Below are 26051 nucleotides of genomic sequence, written 5' to 3' on the forward strand. Positions count from 1 at the left end.
TCAGGCCCTGCGCGCGGTGCTTCCCGGCGTGCAGCGCGCAGCGCACGGAGCGGCACCTCCCGGCATCCTCCCCTCCTCTCGCCCCGGCCGCCGCCCGCCTCGGAGCCGCCGCCATCATGAAGTAAGGGCCGTGGCGGCTCCCCGCTGCCCCATCCGGGGCCATCCGGCTTGGGGGGACCGCCGGGGGGCCGCACTGCCCGCCCGCTCTCCCCCCTAACTCTTCTCTCCCGCGCAGGGTCGAGCTGTGCAGCTTCAGCGGGTACAAGATCTATCCGGGCCACGGGCGCCGCTACGCCCGCACCGACGGCAAGGTGAGGGTGCGGAGGGCCCGCGGGGAGGCGGCAGGCTGAGGGGGAGCCCGGCAGGCCCCAGGGGGAGCCCGGCGCGGTGCCGGGGGAAGCGGAGGTCTCGCTCCTGAGGCGCGGGAGACCTCGGCCGCGGTGCCCGGTGGCCTTGCTGCAGTGCCTGGCCGCACGGCTGGGGCGGAGCGGTGCGGGGTAGCGCTGCCTGGCCGGATCCGCGGGAGAGCCGGCTTGTGCTGGCGCTTTTGAGCCGGGATTTAGGTTCTGGTGTGGGAAGGGTGTCTTAAAGTATGTGGTCTGAAGTACCAAAGTCGTGTAAAAGACGTTGTTTAGACGTAGTGTGTCTAGTGCTGGGATTTGCTGAAGCAAACAACTGGAGTTGCAAATAAGTTGGGTACAGATCACTGGGATAAAATATGGAGGAGAGCCAGCCCTTTCAGGCTCTTATCTCATACAAATAGAAATACGCTTTTCGTGTCTACAAAAGGAGGCTATGGGCTTTGGATGTGCTGGTATGGTCATCTTGCTGAACAGAATCTCCTGGGAAATGACAGCTAAGTAAACTGATAGAATCCTCAGGTGCTCTGCTAGGAATTAGTTTATACTCTAAATTGAATTGTATAGCTAATAAATTAGCCTGCTAATTCAGCCTGTTATTCTAGGCAAGAAGGTAAGTGTTACCATGCAAGAAGGAATTGGGCAGAGTATCGGTCTCTGTGTGTTCCTTAGGCCAAGTTTTGACTCGTTGAAGGGTATATAGTTAATTGAGGGCAGACACTTGAAAAGTATGATGCTGGATATGGCTCTTCATGCTGTGCCTAGAATACATGCAGCAGTGGATGCAAGCAGTAATTTGAGTTTTCCTCAGAAAAATTAAGCTGTGTTGTAAGATACCAGTTTGATAAATTGAACAGAATTCCAAATTTTGAATTTCTTAGATTATTTTCTGAAGGTTTTAATTGTCAGAGCTCTGTAGAGAAACACAAAAGCACCACTGTTGTAAAACACTGAATCAGAGAATTACTGCATGTGTTAACATAAACTGATAATGTTTTTCATAGAAACAAAGCTTACACAAAATACTTCATCTTCCCAGGTTTTTCAGTTCTTGAATGCAAAATGTGAGTCTGCATTCCTTTCCAAGAGAAACCCCCGTCAAATCAACTGGACTGTTCTGTATAGGCGTAAACACAAGAAAGGACAGTCAGTAAGTATATACCAACTTAACAGCGTTCGAGAGGTTTCCACCAAAAGATGTAGTTGCTGGTCTGTTAAAATAGAGGTGACTTGAGTATGCTGGTGTTTAACAAAAGCATGACCCATATAACCAGGATGAAAAATGACGAGTTATGGTGAAAATGTGAGTGCATTTACATGGGTTTATATGCCGCTTTATGTTTGAAAGGTAACCAATTCAGCAAAAGCATTGTATTTGTATTGTATCACTTCTTTGAGGGACCATTCCGAAACACGGTAGGCTCAGTAGATTTTAACAATTGTATCAGTGGCATGTATTTAAAAAAAATAGTTTTATGAGAAGGTGGGTCATGCTGTTTAATATGCAGACTTTCTAAAAGTTTGGACTTGTAAACTTCCTAAATGGTGATAGCATAGAGAGCTGATTTGGGGTTTAAAGAGGGGGGGGAACTTCGCACACACTCTTCTTGAAAACTTTCGGCTGTAACTTAGTAGGAGGTCTTTGCTACGTAGTTGTCATTGCATGAAAGAGACAAATTAATAAGGCATGTAGCATCAGGTATTTTCAGTGGTCTTATTTAAACTTGCATAGCAAAAGAACATTTAGAAAGGCTTACATCTGTGTTATAAGTCAGTGGTTTTAGCAGTTTGTTTGGAGAAGGAATGTGGATGCTCAATGGCTTACACTGCTGCCCAGCACGGTGATCTCACTTGAAACAAGTGGGAGGTGTTTTCCTTTCAGAAGATGCCATTAAAGCAAACTTTTATCATCCCCTGCCCACCCACGCCCCTGGTTTTTTTTCTGGGAGCTTCAGGAGGCAGAACTTCTGACATTCTTCCAAAATATTTTTTTTTATATACATTGCAAAGGAGGATGCATTGGTTTATAGGTATTCATCTGGTTTTGTAGATGAAAAAATGAGTTGCCTTCAAAATGAGGAGGAATATTCTACTTCTGTATATGGTTTTATAATAGCTTCAGTCTTAATAGCAGCTTTTTTCTGTAACTGTTTTCAACTTTTTATTTAATGTCTGATGATACTAATTATCTGTCTTCCATCTCCTACCATTTTAGGAAGAGATCCAAAAGAAGCGCACACGCCGTGCTGTTAAGTTTCAGAGAGCTATCACTGGTGCATCTTTAGCTGAGATTATGGCTAAACGAAATCAGAAGCCTGAAGTACGAAAAGCGCAGAGGGAACAAGCTATTAGGTGAGAGATCAGATACATGGAATTATTGCAGGCTTTTCAAAGATTATTAATGCTTTTCATACAAGACCTTAAAAACTCTAGATGAGCTCTATGTTTTATAAGCTGCTTTGTGTGTTGGTTTTTGTTCATTTTTTGATCAGTGTATTTGAAGAGAATACCGAATAAATTTGGCAAGAGACAGTAGTAGTAGAGAAGGGCCTTTTCTTGCCCTCTCCCTTTATGAAAATAATGCTTTTGTCACATAGTTGTGCTGCCTCTGTAGTACTCTTCCTAGAAGATACTGAATGCAGAGTATAGACCTGAAAGAATGCATTCCTTTCTTGGTCTTACAGAGTTCTTAACAGCGTTGCAACAAAGAAGCAGTGAATGGCAGACATGGATAACTCTTACTCTTTTTCTGTGAATTAACAGGGCTGCAAAAGAAGCCAAGAAGGCTAAGCAGGCAACCAAGAAAACAGCTGTTTCTGCTGCAAAGGTAAGATGCGGTAGGTGGGCAGAAATAATGAAATGGAACGTAACATGTTGTAACACAACATTCTGTTGCAGCACTTCACTGGAAGTTCCTGTTCGTGTTTGGAAGAAGCATTTGCTTATCTTTTTTGATCTGGAAGCACCGTGACCAAACTTCTGTACTGAACATACTCAAACAGCTGAATAAATGAACCTTTTATTCGGAATAAATACTGCAGTAAAACAACTTTCTGACCATACATCAGAGATTCTTGATAGACAAGGTTTTAGCTGGATGTGACATCTTCACTACCTAGGAACTTGTTAACAATGTATTGATGACTGCTAGCATCTATTTCGTTATTAGTGATGAATTAATATCATATGTTGGCATCATACATGTGTAGGTTTAGTGCAGTTATGTGTATAACTGTTAATGTGATTCTGATCTGACAGATTGTAATTGTGATCTGACATAAATTGCCTAGTTTCTGTCAAGAATCTTAAATACACAGGGAAACTTTCAGGGCTGCAGGTAAATTGCTTCTTTTCACTCACACATTATTATTTCTCTGCAGGCTCCTACGAAGGCAGCACCTAAGCAGAAGATTGTGAAACCAGTCAAGGTTTCTGCTCCTCGCGTTGGTGGAAAGCGCTAACTTGCCAAAACTGTTAGTTGTGCTGAATAAACTATCTTAATTAACCTTCATAACTTGTGCCATGTTCTCTTCAACTGTGTGAGATATGCTGAAGAGAATTAACCTGTAAAGTAATTGTGTCTGGTTTTGCAGACAGAACATCCTCTTGCCATAAAACACTTGGTTTCTTAGACAATCCACCATGTTAGCACACATTTCACAAGTCTTCAATGAGTGACTTGGGTGGCAGGGAAGATGGAGCTGATGTTTGAGGAGCTGTTCTTGCTCCTTGAAGGACAAAGCAGCACATAAGTACAAGTTTATTCCCCATCAATGACAAATGGCATAAAAAGGGGGTTCTGAGATCAGAAATAAAATCTAAAGGGGATGTGAAGCAGTACCGTCTGCAAGCAACTTAAAAAGGCTAATGCACTACTTGTGTTGTGGAACGCATGTAGCAAGACGTAGAGGATCAGAGGAGAAGAAATAGGTTGAAGAATGGGAATGGATGGTTTCGTGCACCACGTGGCTCTTATGCACGAAGGTTCAGATACAACTCCTGGGTCAGGAAGTAATAAAACAATGGATTGCTGGAAGCTGTTGTCAGGAAAAGCATGGCTGTGAAGATTGAACTTCAAGCGCAGCTGATGGTATACACGTCAAGCCCATGTAGGTTCATATTTAACCTCCAGAATGCAGATAGGGATTCCCTTAGGAATTTCCCGCCCCTAGAGGGTATTGTATCCTTCATGGAATTACATATATCTGCTTTAGTAAGCACAGTGCAGGTGGTGTTTTGATGGCTTTGGTACAGCAGTGGCCTCTGACTTACTACAAGCATTGGAGAAAAAACACTTCTGTTTTCTAGATTGGCTATTTGTTGGTTTATTCATGACACATCTTAATGTCTGTTCGCTTGGAGGAACTTTGAGGGCTCATTTTGCTACCTTATCAGACTGGTCAAGAAAGCTCCTATCTCCCATGTTCATAGTTTGCTTCCTGCAGTTCTTTGTGGCTTCAAAAACAATGGCTGTTACGGGCACTTTGGGTTATATTTTGAGTTATGTCATACTTTGTTTTGGGTTTATTAATAAAATAGATACAGCTCTGGATGAAGGTTGCAACCCATTTAAAGTAATTCTAGCTTGATCAGATCAGTAGGATTTGCACCGTTAGCTTCCAAACAGGCTTTCTGCTGTAAAAAGCATAGGAGCTACTCAGGTTTAGAATTCAAAGGAGGGGCTTTAAATTGGATAACACTTGAAAGTGAAGGAGCCAGAAACTGCAGGGGGAAAGGGGAAGGAAAACGTTACAGGGAAAGGAATTCTAATCATTTAAAACTCAATTCTGAAAACACCACTGAATGTTACCTATGCTAGCAGTGACTGAAATCCTGATTTTATCAGTGTTCTGTATAATATATATATATATATACATATATATAATATATATATACACCTGAGATACTGCATGCATGCTTGTGAGTTTTCAGCTAAAAAGCTGAACGTGAAGGTGAGCTTTTATAACCTGCTTGAAACAACCATTAGTAATATATAAGTATTGATTGTCAGCTATGACTAATTAGTAAGTCAGTATTGTAAATGCGTTGAGGTTTGCAGGCTTTATCTGTTGGGTGTTACTGCAGAGGTGCACAGAAATGCTTTAAGATTGCTCCTTGCTGTTTATTCACAAGTTTTGACTGATACGGTGAGATGGAGTAAAGAATAACAGCCCATCAGCTTACTCCTCTCACCAGCTACGCTTCAATAAGCAGGGCAGGCTGTTCAGAGGAGGGCATTAACCTGGTGTAACTGCGCATTATTTAGCTCAAACAAATGTAATGCAATGAATTAAGACAGAAATTAGTAAGTTAAAAGGCCATGTGTTTACCTAATGCAACATAATTAGTTGCCATAAAAAGGTTTTCTTTCCTCTTACAAACCAAAAAGAGCACGGGCAAGGCCGGCAGACGGTGGCGGCCCCCGCGCCACCCATGTGAGGCCGGTCGTGCGCTCCCGCCGCAACGTGACATCACGGCTCCCAACCCCCCGTAGCTCCCGAGCCCCGCGCAGCGGCGGCTGCCCGCTGCGGAGCTGACTCTGACGGTGTTTCATTTCGGGGCGTCCCCCGCTCCCAGCGCCGCGGCCGTGCCCTCCCTGACAGGCCTTGCCCGGCTCTAAGATGGCCGCGCCCAGCCTCCGCCCGGCCCCAAGATGGTGGCTCTGCCCCCAGCACCAGCGGCGCCTTCCCTGAGCACACGCCCCTTCCCCACGCCCCGCCGTGCGCGCGGGCTTCTGACCTCACTTCCTCTTGTGCAGCAGCCATTTTGTCTTTCCGTCGCCGCTGCTGCCTGATCTCCCTCCCACCCGCCGCCGCTGGCCGCGAAACTCCAGTTCCCCCCCCCCCGGGCCTGGCTCCCGCCGGACCCGCCGCCCGTGCCCTCCGGTCTCCCCGCGCCTGGGCGAGGGGCCGGCGGAGGCGCGGGAGGCCCCGCTCCCCCTCCCCTGCCCCGGCGCATGCTGCCCGCGCCCCGGGAGGCGCCTCCGCGGCCCCACGGAGCCCCCGGCCAGGGCCGAGGCGCGTCTCCCCGCCGCGGGTCCGCCGCATGTGAGCGGCCCGCGCCGCCCCGCGGCCCAGAGCCCGCCCCCGACCCCCCTCCGCCCGCCCCCCGGCGGCCGCCTGCCCGGCGGCGAGCGGGGAGGTCCGGCCTGGCCCTGAGGGCGCGGAGGCCGCCCCTTCGCCCCCCGCCGCGCCATGTCTAGCGAGGAGAGCTACCTGGCCATCCTGCGGTACCTGACCAACGAGCGGGAGCCCTACGCGCCGGGGACAGAGGGCAACGCCAAGCGCAAGATCCGCAAGGCCGCCGCCTGCTACGTGGTGCGCGGCGGCACCTTGTACTACCAGCGGCGGCAGCGCGACCAGCAGCGCTTCGCCGAGCTCGAGGTGGTGCTGCAGGCCGAGCGCCGCGCCCGCCTCATCCGCGCCGCGCACCTGGCGCCCGACGGCGCCCACCGCACCCGCCTGCAGACCTGGCAGGGGCTCTCGCAGAAGTACTGGTGGCGAGGTGAGCGGGGGCGGGGGCCGCGGCCCGAGGGGGGCTGGGGGCCCTGCGGGCACTGCTTGCTGGCCTCGACACGGGTGCCATGACACGGGTGCCGTAGACGCCGTGCCTTGACATGGGTGCCTTGACACAGGCACCACTGACACAGTGCCCTGACACGGGTGCCGTAGATGCTGTGCTTTGACATGGGTGCCCTGACGCGGGTGCCGTAGATGTGGTGCCCAGACATGGGCGCCATAGATGCGATGCCGTGACACTGGTGCTCTGACACTGGCGCTGTAGACATGGGTGCCTTGACAGAGGCACCATAGATGCCATGCCTTGACACAGGTGCCACGACATGGGCGCTGTAGACACCGTGCTGTGACACAGGCAACGTAGATGCTGTGCCTTGGCATGGGTGCCTTGACACAGGCACCATAGACACAGTGCCTTGACACAAGTGCCACGACATGGGTGCTGTAGACACGCCATCTCAAAGCACACAGTGCCTGTGGCTCACTCCTTAAGAGACCAGCCTTGCTGTGTGAGTTATACCTTGTCCTGTGGCTTCTTACTCAGCAGCAGTATTTGGACACATGGAAGTGTAGAGCGTGAGTGGCCCCATCCACGTGCTGCATGCAGCCTGCTGCAGGTAGTGATTTCTCAGCTTGTGCCCTTTCTGCGGGGTGACAGTCTATTCCATGTGACCTGGTTCAGCTTTTAACCTCGTAATACCTGTTCTGACTGGTGTGTGGATGGTGTTTGCTTTTAAAGAGTAGGGCTACTGGTGGTGATTTGTACCCCTTGCACTCATTGCTGTGTTCGCCTCTTTCTTCCAGTGAGAGGCCTAAAAGACCGCACTAATTGTCAGTTGGCTCTCGCGTGGTGTCATAGCCATTCGAAATGGTAGTGTATGAACAGCAGTAACTCCTGATCAGGACCACCTTTTGGCTGAGCCGAGGACTTGGTATCTGTATTCTGTTTGCATTTGGTGTTCTAACTTTTAGTCTTAAATATCCATTAAACAAATACCCTCCTGTGTTTCAGTTGCCCGAAGCCCAGTTTCTGTTTGTATTGCTTTTCTTGTTCCCATCAGTCAGCAAGTCTCATTCCAGCTTTAGTTGTCCTTGTCTTAATTTGGAGGCATTTTGCTCAGGCTGCAGCCCATCCTTCCTGTCCAGATCTCGTTGATTTGAGCATCTTTGATGTGAAAAAGGATTTGATGTCTTGGACTTGATACATCCGTTTAGGATGGTGGTCTCCTTGCCCTTATCTGGGCCCTCATTGCCTGCCCAGCACCGGACTGTTCTAGCATCTGCTGTTATCCTATGCCTTCCTTAGTGGACCTCAGTGTATCTTCTGTTCAGCAGAAAAGAGCATTCTGCATCTTTTGATCTTACCGGTTACTTTTATTTGCACAGCCTATATTCTCTTACTTCTCTTGCACTGATAATATTAAAATTTGTGCTCTGCTTTCAGTTCAAGTGTTATGTTTCTTCTCTGTCTCTCTTTTAAGACACTGGTTTCTCCTGCCGTTACAGTACTGTTCTGCTGCTCGTGGACAGTCATCATCCTGAGATGGGTGCCAGCCTGTTCTGTCTGTCTGCTCTGTAACTGGGAAGCAGTCGGCTGGAGTATGGCCCAGTGGCCAGGAAGGGTGTTAGATATGTGATTTCAAGAGCAGAGCCCTTCTGTCCTGAGAACTAGTCCTGGTTTCAGGTGAAACCAAGGAAACGTAAAAATGTTTGAAATCTGCATGAATGTCTTGGGTTGCCTGAAGTATGTGTTTTCCTGATCTTTACAGACATATATGCATAATGATAGTGCACATCGTTCTCTGAAAAGGTGTGAACAGTGCAAGTCTAACTCTTGTCAGCCAAGTTTTTGAGCTGTGCAGGGTTTTGAACTACAGAGGCACAGCTGCTGTTATGTATGCTTTTATATTGTCCTAATGAAGAAAATGAATTTCGGTTGAAAGCCATACACTGAAAATGCCTTGGTGCCTAGAAGAGCTTAGGAACTATTGAGTATCTAAAATTATTTAGCCAATAAAGTACTGGTAGGAAATGAATGTCTTTAAACCTCAAAATCATAAGCAGTTGTTTAAATCGTGTAGATAATACATATTGGCATTGTTGCATGTAACACAGTTGGTCCCAATTTTGCAAAAGCCCTTGGGTGAACCTTCCAGTTCTTGTCCCCTTCAGTAAGAACAAGCTGAGGCCCACTTCTGTAGGTTCGGTGCAGAATTAAGACACAGCTTTCGTTGTTCTGGGGCTCTTAGGGTGAATATAAATTCAAACATTTTTTCTAGCCTTAAAAGTCTTTCTGAGAGGGTCTACTTGACATAGTGTAGTGATGTTCTAAATGTTCTATCTCAAATTAACAATGGATTATAGTAGTGATGTACAATATACAAGGGTGTGAGAGAAGCAGAACTGGTAAAGTCAGAGAAGGAAAACGCAGGTGACTGACTTTGATTTTTCTCAGTAAGTGTGTAATACTGTTTTGCTAATCACCTACATACTTAATTGCATGTTTAAGGTAAATTGAATGAGGATTTGAAGCCTAATTAAGCTCCATGAATTTTTTTCTTAGGCATTCTTAAGCAGGTTAAAGATTACATAAAAGAATGCAGCAAGTGCCAGGAAAAGCTAGATCGCTCTAGATCTCTGTCAGATCCTTCTGAAATGCTGGAGGAGCTAGGACTGGATGCAAAATCTCATGAAGACAGTAATGAAACAGATGATGAATTGAATAATGCGACATCAATCCCAGCTGCATCCCCAAAGCCTGTGAAGAAGAAGCCAATAGCAAAGCATGAGCTTGTATTTGTAAGTACCATTGTTTACATCTGAATGTATTTAAGGTGTGTGTTAATGTGTTTTTAGTCACATAGCTATTTTCCATTGTTGTGATAATCTTGTAATAGTAAGACAATAGATATTTTGCCAAAGGTATTCGGAATGTGGAAGCGGGTTACTGGTATATATGACGTGAGATTAGTTATAATGCATTATCTTTGGAAAATAAAATCACCCTGACTCCTATTTATGTAAATTGGACCAAAGGGAGAATGAATGGCAAAAGTATAAGTTGTAAAGGATCACATGCAAGATTCTCATAGAGTCTGTATGTGTTACTTAATAAGTGATGCTATATTTATATATAAAAACCTTGTTGATAACTGGGGGCTCATGTGCATGTAAAGATTTTGGAATTAAGAAACAGTTTCAGACTGTACCATTGAAAAATAACGGTCAGAGAACTGTTTGAATTTCCATGTCTTCCTGGTTTTCCAATTGTTTCCTTTTCATTTTTAATTTTTTGTTTGGAGGGAGGGTGAAACTTGATGCATTTAAAGAAAGAACACAATAGTAAAGCTAAGCTGTGGGTTATACAGACTTGAACTGATTGTATGGTTGCAGAAAATAATCCTTTTCTGTGTTTCAGTGTGAATGCTTAAAAGGGCACCGTCTATATTTAATGAAGTTCTCATAATGTTGTTTATGACAGGTTGACAGTAAGGGCCTTGTGAAGCAGTCATCTTCCAAACATTGTCTGTCAGTCTTAAACCAACTGAATCAGCAGAGGCTTTCCAATCAGTTCTGTGATGTGACTCTGCTGATTGAAGGAGAGGAGTACAAAGCTCACAAATCTGTCTTGGCAGCCAACAGCGAGTACTTCCGAGAGCTCTTCATTGAAAAGGGAGCTGTCTCTAGTCATGAAGCTGTAGTGGATCTGTCAGGTGAATTGTTGTGGGTTTCAAAGCTAGAAATCATAATATCCTAAGTACGGTGTATAGTAATTGATTCAGTCTTTTTATGTGTTCAAGACAACCAAATATTTTATCTTGGTTTTTTCCTCTCTTTTAATGTAAAAGTATTTCTTGTGGATTTTAATGCTAAAATGATTGCTCTGGTTTCGCATGATCTGACCTTCCTTATTGAATGGACTATGGGATTTGCAATTTCATCTTAAAATTTCTGAGAAGCTTTGGAAGATTGATTTTTACTTTGCTTAGGCGTGTTTTCTCCTTGTATTAGTCACAAATGTTAAAAAAGGGAACGTAATGAAATGCTTGAACACATCAAGAGGGATGTTGACTAGCTTCTTGGAGAGCTGTTTAGCTGGACAAATACTGCGTTGCTCCTTATGACTGTGAAACACTATTGTACGTGTTTCTGCTTGTTTCTCAAACCTTCTGGTACCTTAAAGATAGGAGACAATCCTAAAATAAATGTTCTAAAAATAGTTTTGTAGTGATGAAGAATACTGTAAAGAACATATGCCTACTGTGTTGCTTTCTTGTTAGTTTCTTAACTGTATGTGTCTCTGCATGAACAGTAGTTTTCTAGTATGATTGTCCAGAAGGTTCCACTTACTAAATATTTGATTTATGAATTATAGAACTGTGGAAATTATACCAGGTGCTTATTTGTAAGCATTTCTATCTATATATCAGTATTTTTATTTTTTTCATTACCCACTTTCTTGTCTTATTTTTCTGCCATGTCAGTTGTTACTGAAGTCCTGAGTACTTGCTGAATGTAGCAGGTCCAGAAAGGCTTAACTTCAGTTAAATTAGGATTAGTGTACTTCAAAAATATTGAGGCTCTCCCAGCATCTTGAAACATTCTTCCAGATCATTTTATTGTGAGCTACCTCAGTTCTACTCATGACAAAATGTTGTCTGAGCTTACTTCCACGTAGAAAATACACAAGGAGGATGCTTTTGTGTAAATGACAATTAACTGAGTCCCAGTGGAGGGGCTTCAGCATTATTTGAAGTGTGTTTTGCTCTAAATTTCAGACTTAACCATATCATGAACTGTTGTATCCATCATGGGATATTTTGGTGTAATTCGAAGTCATCAGTGTTTGCTCTAATCTCATTTTTTTTTAATTCCTGGTAGGGTTCTGCAAGTCCAGTTTCCTGCCTCTATTGGAATTTGCTTATACTTCAGAATTAACTTTTGACTTCTGTAGTATGGCAGAAGTGGCCATGCTCGCCCGGCATCTCTTCATGTCAGAGGTCCTCGAAATCTGTGAAAATGTGCACAAACAGATGGAGGAGAAACAAATCACAGTGTACCAAAAGGGAGATATTCAGACAGTAGAGTCAACACAAAATTTAGCAGAACAAACTGAAGTTGAGACGCAGCCCATGGACAGTGCTGAGCAGCCTGAGCTCGCAGCCAGTGCTGTGCCAGTAGCTGTGAACGGAGCTCCTTCCTCTGCTGGGACAGAGGCAGCAGCACCACCCCAGCCTGACCTCCTGCTCCCAGAGCCTGCAGGGGCCACTCCAGATGGTCTTTTGAAGCCCGTGGAGCAGTGTGAAACAACTGCGAATTATGTCAAGGTGCAGCTGCTGGAGAGCGTTTCATGTAGCACCGTGTCTGTGGCAAAGGTTGAGCCGTCGGCTGTGGAAGCCATGGACACTCAAAGTGAAATTGAGACATATCAAAATGAAAGTGGTAAAGCAAATGCAGACACTGCTTCTGAAGACTCCTCAGGAATGCTCAAGCAAAAAGATGGCCAGCAGAGTAAAGAACAGAGCATTTCTGTTTCGCTGCCAGAAAGCCTAGCGTCCAGCCAGGATGATACTTACAAAAGCAAGCTTCGCCAGCGTTCTGTTAGTGAAGGGGGATATATCAGATTGCATAAAGGAATTGAAAAAAAACTGCAAAATAGAAAGACAAATCCTAAGTCTGCAATACAGCAGGTATTCTGTCTGTCTTTAGGCCTGTTCTCAGTAATCGTCCACTGTTTCGAGACCAATCTGAAAAGACTGTTTTCCCGATTCCAAGCACTGTCTGGCAAATGTTTTTCTTTTTTGAGCAGTTAATGTTACTGCAAACCAAAGTAACTTCTAAGATGTGACAGTTAAAAAACACCCAACATTGGCATCAAAATTCCTTCTGTATTGAAGATCTTTAGAGTGCTCAGTGACATTAGTCCAGCTTGAATGTGTCCTCACAGCTTCTTATGGTTGGACAGAAGGTGTATCTTCTCCCCAAAATTCTTAATAATCTGGGAATTTAATTCTTAACTAACGTGTGTGTCAGTCATAGTATTAGAGGAGTGAGACTCTACATTTGTGAAGAGTTGAAAACAGAACATCAGGGATGAAAAAATTTGACATGTTACATAGATCTTGAAGACCTAGTTGTACGTTATAGTAATGAAGTCCTGCTACCTTCAGGTTGGGGTCAGTTAAAAAAAAAGGTTAAAAGAATGCTGGTATTAAACTCTAGTGCTCGGACATACTAAGTGTTCAATAATTGCACTAGTTGCTTTTTTTTTTTTTTTTTTTTTTTTTTTTTTTTTTTTTTTTGTGTGTGTGTGTGAAATGGTGGTCCTATTATTATTTCCCCTTCAGGAACCTTTCCTTTTTTAGTGCCTACGGATAGCTGACATTCACCTCACTGAGTGAGAGAACAAAACACTTATTTTTGTTACAGAGTACACTTTGCCTTGCTCATTGCTGGCTAGCTAAATCTTTGGAAGAACTGTTACTTTGCAGAGGGATGCTGTCAGGTATTTACGTACTAGAGCCACCAGGCCCACACACAAGGGGATAATTTGTTAACCGGTGCAACACCCTTATAGCTAGAAATTGTAGCAGGGTCTCCTTATGTAGGTGGACAGCTTAAAGCCCAGATGTTAAAACTAGTACAATCAAAATATTTGAGCCATACTTATGGTGGTTGGAGAATGATGAGTTTTTGTTCTGTTTTGGGAGGGGGAATATTGACCTTCAGGAACAGTTCCTGTTAACTTATTTTACTGTTTCTAAATGTGGCCCCTCGACAGATGAGGCCTACGGACAGTGGCCACCCACGGAAAAAAGCAATGGGTTTAGATAATTGCTCACAATTGGACTTAGGAATAAGTTTCCACTTTCCTAACTCATTTTGTATCTTTTAGCATTTTTGTCTCATGCATCCTGCAACTTCCCCCCCTGCTCCTCCATGGCACTGCATGTCATATAAGTGTTGGGAAGGAGACAGGCCTTCTTGAGGTTCCCAGTTTTGATCCTGGAAGAATAACAGGAAAGAGAGGTTGCAGGAAAAATGCTGCTGACTTCTGAATGACAGTAATTGCAGTTGGCACGGAGATGTCAGGGGTGAAGTGTTCTTTGTATGAGTAGATTATTTTCCAAGCTCTTACTAATCATCTACTGGCCAAAGTTATTTTTGTGGCTTCACAATGTAGCCAAGTTTGCATAAGTTTTCAGAGCAACAGCAAAATTTAAAAAAAAAAAAATAATTTAGATTTTGTGCCTGTGTTGAATTTCAGCTTGTTTTTGAGAGATATGGCAGAGCTAGCATGTTTTCAAAAACGTAAGGTATCTCACTTGCTGAGAGAGCAGGAAGAAGTGGGGATGCTTGTACTTTTTTTTCATTGCCTTAGTCTCAGAAACTTGAAGAGGAATTAGACCTGATACAGGAAGTTTTAGCCTAATCACTTACAAATTTGTCTTTTAAAGAATTAATCAGCAAGTTTCTACGAAGGAAAACGAGATTATCAGCTTTGGGTAGCACTGCCAATACTGTAATAAAAAAACCTTGGTGCCCAGCACAAAAAAAGCCGCCAACCAACCACACTAGTAAAGCTGGAATGCTCTTAACCAGAAAGAACTTCGCTTAAATACCGTAAATTTTTTGTATAGGTTATTAATAACTCAGTTTTTGCTGGGTGGTAAAAATGAATTAGCCTTCCCCTCCCCCCCCCCCCCTTTTTTTTTTTATTTTTTTAATCTGATGACTTTTATAGTAAAGCCAAATGTAAATCCTGAAAAGGGAAGTTGGAGTTTAGGAAAGGGCTGGAAACATTTGGTAGAAACTGTGACTGGCAGTACTTTGTGGTTCCTCTGTAACTGTCTCTTAGCTCTCACTTAGGCAGTTACTCAGGGCTGAATAGTTAGTTGTGTCTGAAATGGTAAGTCATTGTCTACCTATAATTATAATCAGTTTATGGTTTTAAAACGAGACCAGTTTTTCACCCACCATGAGATAGTTTTGCAGTGAACTGAAGTGGGGTAACTTTCTAGCAGCTAAGTAAACTGAGCAAAATTAGGTGTAATTTACAGTAACATGTGGAAACATCAGCTTTTAGTACTAACTTGCAGAGGAAGTATGAAATATAGTGGAGTAAAGTTCATTCAAGGGTTATGTTTTTCCAACTTAGGTTGCCATGAAGCTGGTACAGAGAGGGAAAAAAATGAAACAGCCAAAAAGAGAGACCATGGAAAATAATGAAGTAGAAGCTCAGCACAAGTGCACTGAGTGTGGAATGGTGTTCCAGCGGCGCTATGCACTTATAATGCACACATTGAAACATGAAAGATCTAAAGATTATAAATGCCCAGTAAGTTGTTGCCTTGGGTTTTTTTTCCTGTAAACCTCCCTCTTTACAAAAAGTCATTTAGTAACTACATTAGTAATTATTTTTCTTGTCTTTTTTTGTATGTGTATTTTCCTTATGGATTTCAGAGATGGATGCAGCCCTGATGTGGATGGGGTGGTTTAGCCACATGGCCTGACAGCACTATGTGACATGGGAGTGTGCTTGCTGCTCAAGGCAGTGCTGGCATGGGCTTTACTTCTAACCTTACCCGCGAATTTGTAACTGTGTTTAGATTAGCCTGGAAGTTAGCTGCATTGGGAAGTGATCAGTAGTTCTGTCAGTAGCCATAAAATTAAAAATTTCCAACTGTTAATTGACCTGAGATAAAATACCTGTTGGAGTCAGGTTATAGACCTAGCTAATCATATTACTATGCTTAAAACCTTAGGTTACCTTTTTTAAAAATAATTTTTGAGTATTAAATGCAAAATAAAGTTGTAATATTTTCTTTCCCAGTTGTGTAAAAAAGAATTCCAGTATGGTGCCTCCCTGCGAGCCCATCTTGTCCGGCACACTCGGAAGACCGAAGTGAACACCACAGCTGCTGGTGTGGAAGAGACAGGCATGTCTTCGGTGAAAGGGAGAACTAAACGGGAATTTATATGTGATATATGTGGGAGAACTCTACCTAAGCTCTATTCTCTCAGAATACACATGCTCAAACATACAGGTGTGAAACCACATGCATGCAAGGTAAAGAGAAAGTTCTTTTGTTCTGTAATCAAGTTAGTAATGTTTTCTTTATATTTTAATATGGACGCTGTCCTAAAATTTAGGTCACTTCAGAATAAGGAAAACTACTGTAACATTCCTGATGAAAATTCTTGTAGTTCAGGACTGAGAAAACTAGAATGAAGTTAAATCATAAAAGTTCGTGTTCCTATGTCTATAAGAATGTCTCCCCTTGAGTATTCTTTTTTAACAGACCAGTTCTGGCACTGGTGCAGAATCACAGGCTTGGCCATAGTGGTTCACAAGAGATACAGGATGTTTTGTTGTGTTTGAAGTTAAACACCTATTACGTAATGAGTTTTTTTGGTCCTATTCCACTGGTTGTGGATTTTTTTAGGTTTGTGGAAAGACCTTTACGTATAAGCATGGATTAAAAATGCACTTAGCTCTCCATGAAGTACAGAAACAGTTCAAGTGTGACTTGTGTGAAAAGTCTTTTGTCACAAAAAGAAGTCTTCAGGAACACATGAGCATTCATACAGGTAAGGGACATGAAAGAGGATCCTGTTGCTTTGGTTGGCTATTGTATGCTGCTGAACTTTAACGGTGTTCTTCATTGTCAAAGGAACTGTTTACAAAAATAAATAGTAGTTTCTCCTTTTTCTTCTATCGGTTAGGCAGCTGAGATAGATATGTAAGTAGTCATCTTACATTTATTTTCTGGGCTTATTTTACCTTAGCTTAATATTATTATACAGAGTGTTCTATACAAAAACAGGGAATCGTGGTTGGTCTGTTCCTATGGTTTTATGTACCTATTTAATGCACGTAACATAGCAAGTCAACAAAGACAGGCAACGGGCTGGAGTGTTCCGAAGCACGCGCACTTCCAGCCTGTTTTTTCAGAGGAAAACGTGCCAAGTTAACTCTCTGAGAATCTCCGTCCTTTACAAGACTTGCTGTACTAGTACTGCAATTTTATAAAACCTGGTATTTTGAAAGTTCTTAGCGTGTGAAGGGTGACAATATAATAATGTAATACAAGTAGAGTTCTAAATTGTAATGTGTGGACATTGGCTTTCTTGTTTCCCAAGTTGGGCAGAATCAAAAGGAAGTGACTGTTTCTTTAAGGCAATTTGTTCCAGAAATTAAGCAATTGATATTAGCACTCAGCACTCCTAAATTGATGAATTGTAGCAGAAAACTTTTCTTTTAAGGTGTTATTCCACAAATTCAAGTCATACATAAGCAATGCTGTGTTGCTAGAGAGTTTGTGTATTATATATAACACAGGCAAGTAGGTTTATTTCACCCAAGAGGGCAATTTTTTGGGCTGTTCACATTTCATTACTAATTAGCAGCTGCAATGTTGTACCTGTGTTTAAAAACATGCAGTAAAGTAATTTAGAGTTGCCAGTCCCCCTTCTGTATATTATTAAGTTGGCACATACAAAATACACCTAAAAATTCCATCTGTGTGTAATTAAACCAACTTCTCCTTGTAGCACTGCTCTGATTACTTAAGATTAATTACATGAGAAATAAAAAACAGTCTTACAAAGCACTCCAGCAGTATGGAGGCCTGGCTTCATATCATGTTTTGTTTTGTTTTTGCTAGGAGAATCCAAGTATCTTTGCTCCATCTGTGGAAAATCTTTCCATAGGGCATCAGGACTCAGTAAACACATAAAGAAACACCAGCCAAAGCCTGAAGTTCGTGGATATCACTGTACCCAGTAAGTTGGTTGGTGGTTTGTTTTTTTGGGTTTTTTTGGTGGGCTTTGTTTCTTGAACATCAATGGTCCTAGTATTTTTAAAAATTAAAAGCAGCTCCTTGTCGTAGCTCTTTACTGGCCTGGTATAAGAATTAAAGCATAAGAGTAGAAACATGCACTTTTTTTAATACATGTGTTGGAGAGCAAAAGCTTGGGTTTTAACTGTTATCTAGTTCTAGTTTCATACGGTTGTTTTCTAATGAGTGTGTTTGCGCTTGTAGCTGTAATCATAACGATGTGGTTTTAAAGCTCACTTGTAGGACAGATAGCAGAGCGATGAGCTTGTCAGAGGCAAAGAGCCTTCAGCCTCTTTTTGCCCTCTTCTACTATGATAGTTGATTTCAGTTTAATTTGAGAATTTCTTACACAGTCTGCGATATCGTGTACTTGTGTGCACTGCAGGACGCGCTGTGTTTAGCAAACAGCTCTGCAGGAACATCATAAACTAAGACTCACTGACTATTGCAGTTAACTTGATTTTAAAACTTACATGACCACGTAAATATCTTTGCATTATGGACTTTGGTTTAGCAGAAACTCTGTACCTGGAAAGAGCGTGTTTCCTAGTGTGTCAGCTGGACACAGATACATTTCCTTGAGCAAGCAGACCATCGGAGAACCTTTTGAGTGACCTGCGAAGCACAAATGGTGCTTCATTTCCAAACTGTCAATTAGGTTTCTGGAAACTCTCTCGGGTATTAAGAGGAGTTGTACAATTTATGTGATTGCCTTTGTGCAGCTCATGGTTTTAATGAAAGCTATAGTCTAAAGTATTGTTTAAAGTATCTCTGGTAGTGCCACGGCATCCTAGCAAAAATAGTATTTTCTAACTGCTGAAAACTCACTTTAATTCTGTCAGTAATGTTTTTATTTAGTGTTTTTTAATGCTAAAAATCTCAACCTTAGAAATACAAAGAACAGAGCTAATAGGGTCCACAGCAGGGACAGAACTGTTTAATGAAACATTTTAGGGAAGTCAATTTTCATTTTGAAGGAAAAATATATTTTAAAAAATAATTTTTTTTTTACTCAGGGTAGTACAGTCATGGATTCAAAGATGACCTTGACAGCAAAGATACTTTGATTCACCAACTCCTTCAGACAGACACAGTCCTTACATCTCCTACAGCGAAGTTCTCTACTAAGAATATAACTCACATTGTCAGAAATAGTTCAGAGTGCTTCACTAAGCAATAACCAGCCTTCAGTTATCTAGTTCAGTGGCTTGGTATGTAACTCTCCCTGCCAAGCTTCACTTTGAGCTTCTGGCCCAGTTGAACAGAGCTGAACATGAGTTATTTTCCAAAAAATATTTGTGGAAGTTTCCCAGTGAAGTATGTATTTAAATTGCAGCAGTGTCTGGGTGGGGTGGTTGCTTCAGTTTTTTTACTTCTCTAGTGGCTTTTCCAAATATGTGATCCTTGAGGGGAGAGCACATGTGCCAACCCCATCCAAGACCCTTAGGGGTCTTTGTGATACTTTTTGATGTGCATCTGCAAACCCACGATTCCCGAGAGTCCCAAGAGCTGTCATTTTTTTCTACTAGGAGGAGGAGGATGTCAGGGTGTCTCAGGGCACCGTCAGCTTTTTTTTTCTCCTCCTTTTTTTCCTTTCCCTTTTTTCCCCCTCAAAAGTGAAGAAGGCTTTTTTTTCCTCTCCAGAACACGCATTCTTTGGGAAAGGTAATGTTAAAAGTTTTGTTCCTCTATGGAAGTTTTTTCTTCTCAGATTCCGCTGGAGGTTGGGAATTCTGAGATTCCCTCATGCCAGAGGTTGATCACCTGTAGAAGGTCAATCCTCCACCTTTGCTTGCTGGTGTTTCTCTGTCTCTGTCCTTTCTTGAGCGGTACAGCTATATGTTGTTACATAAGGAACCGATGCTGATGATCAGACGAAGATATCCGAAGAGCAGCATTTCTTGCAAAGGGAGAAACCATGTCTTTGGTTAGACTGGCCTCGAGTTTTCATACTAAGAGGAGTTAGTGATTTGTAATTTTATGCAGTCATAATATGGCAAGGTATAAACGAAGGAAAACCAGGAGTTTGCCTGGGTTTAGGTGTATACGAGCAGCACACTAAAGAATGAGTATCATTGCTTCCAGATGCTTTCTTGCAGGGTTCTGAATTTGTTTTTTAATTTATCAGAATACATTTGGGCATTGCAAACTATAAATCCCAGTTAACTTTGTATCAATGAATAATCCTCTTTAGTTAAGGGAAGAAACAGCTGTTACTATCCTCATTAGTTCGTATGGTATAATAGAAATTTCTAATGTCTTTCCGTCAGTTTGCCTTTGATTATTCTCCATAAAAATAACAGAAAGAATATAGTTACCTATAACAGACAAAAGTGTTTCAGAGATTCTCAAGTTATATTCCAGACTTCCAGATAAGCTGCTTTTCCTTTTAATTTTCCTTAGTTGAAAAGGGATTGTGCTTTATATAGATATTGCTGATGCAATAGGTGTTGTCTTCTCAAAGTCTTCAGTTGCTGTTAAGGAGGGTTCCAGTGCCTTTGAAATCAGGATCACCAAGATCTTTCTTTCACGGGATGCTAAAACCTTTACTGTTACAGGTGTGAAAAGAGTTTCTATGAAGCTCGAGATCTTCGGCAGCATATGAATAAACATTTAGGTGTGAAGCCATTTCAGTGTCAGTTCTGTGGAAAATGTTACAGTTGGAAGAAAGACTGGTATTCTCATGTAAAGTCTCATTCTGTCACAGACCCTTACAGGTGAGGAGAGATTCATTTAATAACTGAACGGTACTAATGTATACGATGTTATACATCTGCAGCCAGTCAACAAGGAACTGCCTAGTCCATTGTTAACTGATTGCTTGATGTTGACTGGGGTCTTGAGTACTTGGGGTCAGTTGGGTGACTTCAGGTAGTGTTGTTCAACTGTTAACCTGCTGACGCAGTCCTGGAACTAACACATACGAAGTTGTAAGAGTGTAAACATAATTGATGAAGTTAGAAATGCTTTGTATGTGATCTCACTTCTCTGGAATGGTAAGCGGAAGCTTTGTGGCTGTGAATAAGAGAAAATGTAGCTCAGTCCAACAGTATTATTTCTAATTATGGAACTACTTGTCATTTGAGACGGTATTCTCATTAAATTTTGCCTACTGTAATTAAAGTGCATTTTGGTTTAAAAAGCGTGACATAAGCGCAGAGTAGTGGTTTCAATAGATTCCTCACTTAACATATTTTTAGGTGTAATATATGTGGTAAAGAATTTTATGAGAAAGCTTTGTACAGAAGACACGTCAAGAAAGCCACACATGGTAAAAAAGGAAGAGCAAAACAAAATCTGGAACGAATTTGTGAGCATTGCGGAAGAAAATTCACACAACTCCGGGAATACAGGAGGCACATGAACAATCATGAAGGTACGTAAAAAACAAGTACTCGTGACATCCCTGAACCCCTCCCTGTAAATGTTATGGAGAGAGAGGTGATCGTTTCTTTGAGTCTGTGTATGTCTGGTGTTGCAAGACACACAGAAGTTCTTACCAATTCTCCAGTTAGTTTTGTGCTAGTCCTGGCTTGTTAACACGTGCTTCCAGTGATTCCCTGAGGTGGCTGTTGGGATTTTCCTAAAACTGCAGTCACACACAAGGGACAGTGACAATTCATCCTTCTTGGAACTTTGATGGAAGAGGAACTTTTTTAGAAGTGATTAGAATATGTATATCTGGCAAAGAATTGGATGTAGTAAAACATTCTCTCGTTTGAAAGGTGCAGATGGTTAACAAAATACTCTTCAAACAGGAGAATGATTGACCTGAATTTTAAAAAGGACCACTGAAATTGGTCAACCTCTTTATTTATAACAAGCAGTAAATTATGTGATGTTTGGGGAAAATATGAAAATATAATAAAAAGTATGTGCATTTTTAATTTAGATGTGAAGTATGATACTGATTTTTGAGCACTTGGTTATTCCAGCTCTGTTGGAAGTGTGTATATACTCTTATCTCAGGACAAAAGCGACTTTTTTGAAGCCATTCTGCTCTTAAAGAGCTGTTACAAGTAAATCTGATGGTTGTCTAACCATTGAAATACAATTTTTTTTATTTGTTTCTAAACAGAGAAAGTGTCCTGTAATAGGTACTAAGCCTAAATCTACAGTAACTGTTAGAGAGGAAAAGCCAGTATTGAAATAGCGTTTGTCACCACTCTCACGCCCCATTAGATACTACAGACCACAGAACTGGGATGCTAAAGGGAGAGTAAGAGTATACAAACATCAGGTCCAGTGTTTGAACGTCCACGGTGTGGAGGAGGGAAACAGCTGTAGAAGGTGTTACAAGCTAACTAGAGTAAGTGCTGCTTTTATGAGAGGTGTATAGAAGGATTTGCAGAAACAAAGGGCAACTAGAAATGTGACAAAATCTGTGAAGTAAAACAGGATTTCAGAAAGGCATCACCGGCAAAAAATAATTAGGATTTTATTAAGCAGTATGCACTTAAAACAGGGGAGAAACTGCACTGAAAGGAATTTTGGAAAGAAGATATTTTTAAAAATATTAGATTGGGCAGAGCACTCGTGGAAAACTTTACTGTTGGATGTATTATGCTCGCATTATATTGCGGTACAGAAGTGGTAAACAAGGTCTCTTTTTTTGACATGGAAAAAGTTACGGTACTTGGAGGTTTTATAATGCTGTTCTCCCTGTCGCATCTCGTCACCGCTCGTGCGTGTCGAGGAGCACTGGCAGTCACCGTTGCCTTGCCTTCCTTTTGAGAACAGGCGTGAAGCCATTTGAATGTCTGACTTGCGGAGTGGCCTGGGCTGATGCGCGTTCCTTGAAGCGTCACGTGAGGACGCATACTGGAGAGCGGCCGTACGTCTGCCCGGTGTGCAACGAAGCTTACATAGATGCCCGGACACTGCGGAAGCACATGACCAAGTTTCATAGGGACTACGTACCCTGCAAAATTATGCTGGAAAAAGATACTCTTCAGTTTCATAACCAGGGGACGCAGGTGGAGCACGCCATCAGCATTTTAGCAGCAGACATGCAGGAGCAAGAAGCGGAGATTAGCGTTGATAGTAGTGAGATTGAGACTGTGGTAGTGACAGGGGAGACGCTTGAAGCCATCGAAGCAGTTGCAGCTAGTGAGGAATGTACATCAGTCTCTACTCTCTCTGACCAGAGCATCATGCAGGTGGTAAATTACGTATTGGCGCAACAGCAGGGACAGAAAATGGCTGAAGTGACGCACGCCATTGAAACTGTAGAAGTAGAAGTGGCCCATGTTACGAAGGTGGAGGAAATATAGCATACGAGAGCGCCAGAAGGGTGAGGTCTTACGATCTGTGAGAGCTCAGTATTTAACTGATTAGCTGAGGCGTACAGTGATGCCTGTTTTCAAACAATTAATCCTCAGTATTGAACGTCTTGGTGACAAAACACTGCACCATTCATTACAGGGGAAAACTTAAGATGCCTCAGTGTGGGCCAAGGCTTTGAAGGATGAAATTTCTGCACTGGCTATAAATGTAAACAAACAAACAAAATTTTTAAATACTTGGAATTATAATGTTTTCTGTGTCATGGAGTAAGTATCATGCTGTAACTTTTAAAAAAATGAAAAGGAAAAAAAGATACAAAGACGCTGCACTAAAAACTAGAAATGCACAGCTATCGGTAGCATTTTTTTACTTTTGGTTTATGCACATTTCAATTTTGTGAGCAAATCACCTGTGTTGGGTTCTGTCTGTTTACTCCCCAAGATGAGGGAACGGTAGAATGCTTTGTGCAGCGTGTGCTTCATGTGACATGCAGAAAACAGGCTTTTCTCTTCAGGTAGGTACCCCGCCGGCAGTTGGCAAACCCTGGGTTTGGAGAGGTGCTTGAAATGCCAGGTCAGTGGATGGCAGGTCCAAGGTTCAGCAGAATGCTGTAGAACTTTTCGCAGATAATGGGAGGGGGGCTGCTGAGATCTGAGGAAGTGGTTCTGTGAGGCGGATTGTGAATTTCAGTTGACCCGAGGACAGCACACTGCAGGGAGCTACTTAGAGGAGTAAACTGCTTGTTATGTGTAAGCAAGGAGCTTGTGCTTGAGCCTCCGTGCAGAGCCATATTCAGTTTAATGGTTTGGTTGAGTAAAGGAAGCTGTCGCCTCATTGTTGTGCACATCCAAAGCAGGCAACCTAATGATGGATGTTTCTAACTTTGCATTACCTTTGGTGTAGAAACTAAAATGAAAAAGGTTTAATGGCACTTCTCAGAAATATAAAACATACTGACACAGTCCAGCTAGTTACGATCTGATCTTCTTGTGTAACTAACTTGTGGAAAGGAGGAGCCCTGCCAATTCCCAAAGGGGGACACAAAGCAGCATCAGGATAGACAGCTGTGAAAATCTTAGTGTGGGGTAAAAACTAAATTTATTTCAAAATTACCAGAGACCTTATTACTTGCTGCTGTAAGAAAATACTTCTAGGGCAAGCTGCTTACCTGGTGTTGCACCACGTGGATGGAAAAATTCTTACTAGGCGTTCCTGCAAGTAAGTGTGAATCAGAGCCGTGCTTGGCCCAGGTTTAAATGCCTGTGATTTAATACCATGAACAGTGCGTATCTTAGTCCGTGCAAGGCGCAGGTTCTTTCACTGCTGTTTGGGTGGGTGTTTCTTTAGGCCAGAAACACATCTGTTGAGGTAACTGAGAGTGCTATGCACATTAAAAAACACAGTCCTGATTGTTCAGTTGGTTTCAGTCTTTAGTATCGCCAAACACTTCACAGCTTTGACAGCAGCAAGATATCCAAGGAGCCAGAAGCCTGTAGAATTGCAGGGTAAACTTCCTAGAGAAAGTTACTTGCATGTAACTGTGCTACCTGTGAAAGGGATCCCCTGAACAAAATGTAAGTAAACCCTGTGACAAAGTAGCCACCTCATCAGAATTAGTATTTCTGCCTTTCATCTTATTTAACTATTTGAGTATCTGTCCACGGAGCTACAGAATGGACTGTTCCTTTTATACTTTGCAAACGTGTAGATAAGCGGCGTTGGAAACTTTTGAAGCAACACGTAGTTTGAGTTCCTGTCTTGGATCTGAATTAATCTGTAGATGACTATTTCAAAGGTCAAGGTCTTCCTGCAGAGAAGTAATGTAGTTATTTACACATCCTGCAGCCCTTTATGATTGTATTCTTTTCTGATTACCAAATGGAGTAAAACTGAAATGAATACATTAAATCAAAGAATAAAATACCGGTAGCTGTAACTCTTGAATTTTTGTATGGTCAAGAATCTGGAGATAGCCATCCTGCTTAAAATTAAAATATTGCCATTAAGATGGAAGAAGATTTAAAAAAGCACTAGGTAAACTTTAACACTTCGATGTTTGTATCTTAAAAATAATTGTGTCTTACTAAAGTGAGAAATGTTAAAGGAAAAAATAGCTGTAAATAGTGCTAAAGCATTATTTGTATATTTAGTGTGTTACCTTACAAAAAGATTATTACCCGCACCTTAGTCTAATCTTTGGTGCGTTTATTTATTTGCCCAACCTACAGAAGAAGCAGAAGTGAATCTGAATTTCGGAGCCTTGTTACCCACTGTAAAACACTTTAAGCGACGTGAGGGGCTGCCGTTCAGCAGCGGACAGGCAAAGCAGAAGAGGTTGTTCCCCGAGCGCGGCTCAGCCAGGAATGCTGGAGCTGAGCGCCCCTTCCCAGCATGGCTGTGCCTTACCTCCCCAGACCGGTGGCAGGCGGGCAGGGGGTGCCGCTCCTGGCTTTGCTGTTCCCGCATGCGGGATGTTGCCTTATGTTTTTCTTTAGACTTCAGCTCTTCGTTTAAGTTGCTCACGACCCTTCTGCAATCGATTGGAAGTCAGACTGCAACTACGCAGTTGATAGTACTGGATTATTTTTTTTAATAAAGCTAATGAGAAGTGTCCATTTATAAAGTATTCCTAGTGAATTCCTGTACATAAAAGAATTTGATTTGTACATTCTCCTGTTTTTATTTAGTGTTAGATGTATAAAGTTACAGTTATTTCTGTTACGAAATAAACTGGGCTTTGCCATGAATTACTCTTTCAAGCAGCTTTTCTTTTTCAGGGGGAGGAAAAAGGTGTTGCAGCATTACGTGTTCCTCTTCAGTATTTCCCCTTCCGTATACAGACAGATGTCTGGTTGGGATGGCTCTAACACCTACTTTTAATTTTTGCTTAAGGCTCAAAAAATTAACTGGTATGAGGAAAGGAAATCCATCACCCTCCTAAACGTTGCTGGATCACAGCTGTATGAGAGCATGATGTTGGCAAAACATGTCGCGTGTTGATACCGATGGCTCTGGCTGTAGAACCTCGTGGGGGGCGAGGCGCTTGC

General features: G+C 42.4%; 2 protein-coding genes across 3 annotated transcripts; both read left to right on the plus strand.

Annotated features, from left to right (window-relative positions):
• Window positions 1–6: 6 nt before the first annotated feature.
• On the plus strand, window positions 7–3873 carry RPL24 (ribosomal protein L24). The gene is made up of 6 exons (XM_055702210.1): window positions 7–121; window positions 236–311; window positions 1399–1509; window positions 2575–2711; window positions 3123–3186; window positions 3740–3873. The coding sequence occupies exons 1-6, from the start codon at window positions 117–119 to the stop codon at window positions 3818–3820; spliced, it is 474 nt and encodes a 157-aa protein (XP_055558185.1). The 5' UTR covers window positions 7–116; the 3' UTR covers window positions 3821–3873.
• Window positions 3874–6103: 2230 nt separating this feature from the next.
• Window positions 6104–25751, plus strand: ZBTB11 (zinc finger and BTB domain containing 11). 2 transcript variants are annotated; one of them, XM_055702203.1, is made up of 11 exons: window positions 6104–6863; window positions 9441–9676; window positions 10359–10590; window positions 11759–12567; window positions 15036–15215; window positions 15711–15947; window positions 16324–16468; window positions 17545–17662; window positions 20277–20435; window positions 20919–21094; window positions 21797–22452. In XM_055702203.1, exons 1-11 carry the CDS (start codon window positions 6554–6556, stop codon window positions 21820–21822), a joined length of 2628 nt encoding a protein of 875 aa, XP_055558178.1. In that variant the 5' UTR covers window positions 6104–6553; the 3' UTR covers window positions 21823–22452. The 2 variants fall into 2 exon arrangements, with proteins under 2 accessions (XP_055558178.1, XP_055558177.1); XM_055702202.1 differs by lacking the exon at window positions 21797–22452 and adding an exon at window positions 22459–25751 and having other exon boundaries at window positions 6114–6863.
• The last annotated feature ends 300 nt before the right edge of the window (window positions 25752–26051 follow it).

This window comes from Falco cherrug, chromosome 2 (genome assembly GCF_023634085.1).
Source record: "Falco cherrug isolate bFalChe1 chromosome 2, bFalChe1.pri, whole genome shotgun sequence".
Taxonomy (NCBI): Eukaryota; Metazoa; Chordata; class Aves; order Falconiformes; family Falconidae; genus Falco; species Falco cherrug.

Excerpts from the sequence above, each read along its gene's own strand:
- RPL24 (XM_055702210.1), top strand. Across the intron at positions 312-1,398 it reads ACGCCCGCACCGACGGCAAG|GTTTTTCAGTTCTTGAATGC; the intron begins GTGAGGGTGCGG and ends TCATCTTCCCAG. Across the intron at positions 1,510-2,574 it reads AACACAAGAAAGGACAGTCA|GAAGAGATCCAAAAGAAGCG; the intron begins GTAAGTATATAC and ends CTACCATTTTAG.
- ZBTB11 (XM_055702202.1), top strand. The coding sequence starts at position 6,554 with ATGTCTAGCGAGGAGAGCTACCTGGCCATCCTGCGGTACCTGACCAAC. Across the intron at positions 12,568-15,035 it reads CTAAGTCTGCAATACAGCAG|GTTGCCATGAAGCTGGTACA; the intron begins GTATTCTGTCTG and ends TTTCCAACTTAG. Across the intron at positions 16,469-17,544 it reads ACACATGAGCATTCATACAG|GAGAATCCAAGTATCTTTGC; the intron begins GTAAGGGACATG and ends TGTTTTTGCTAG.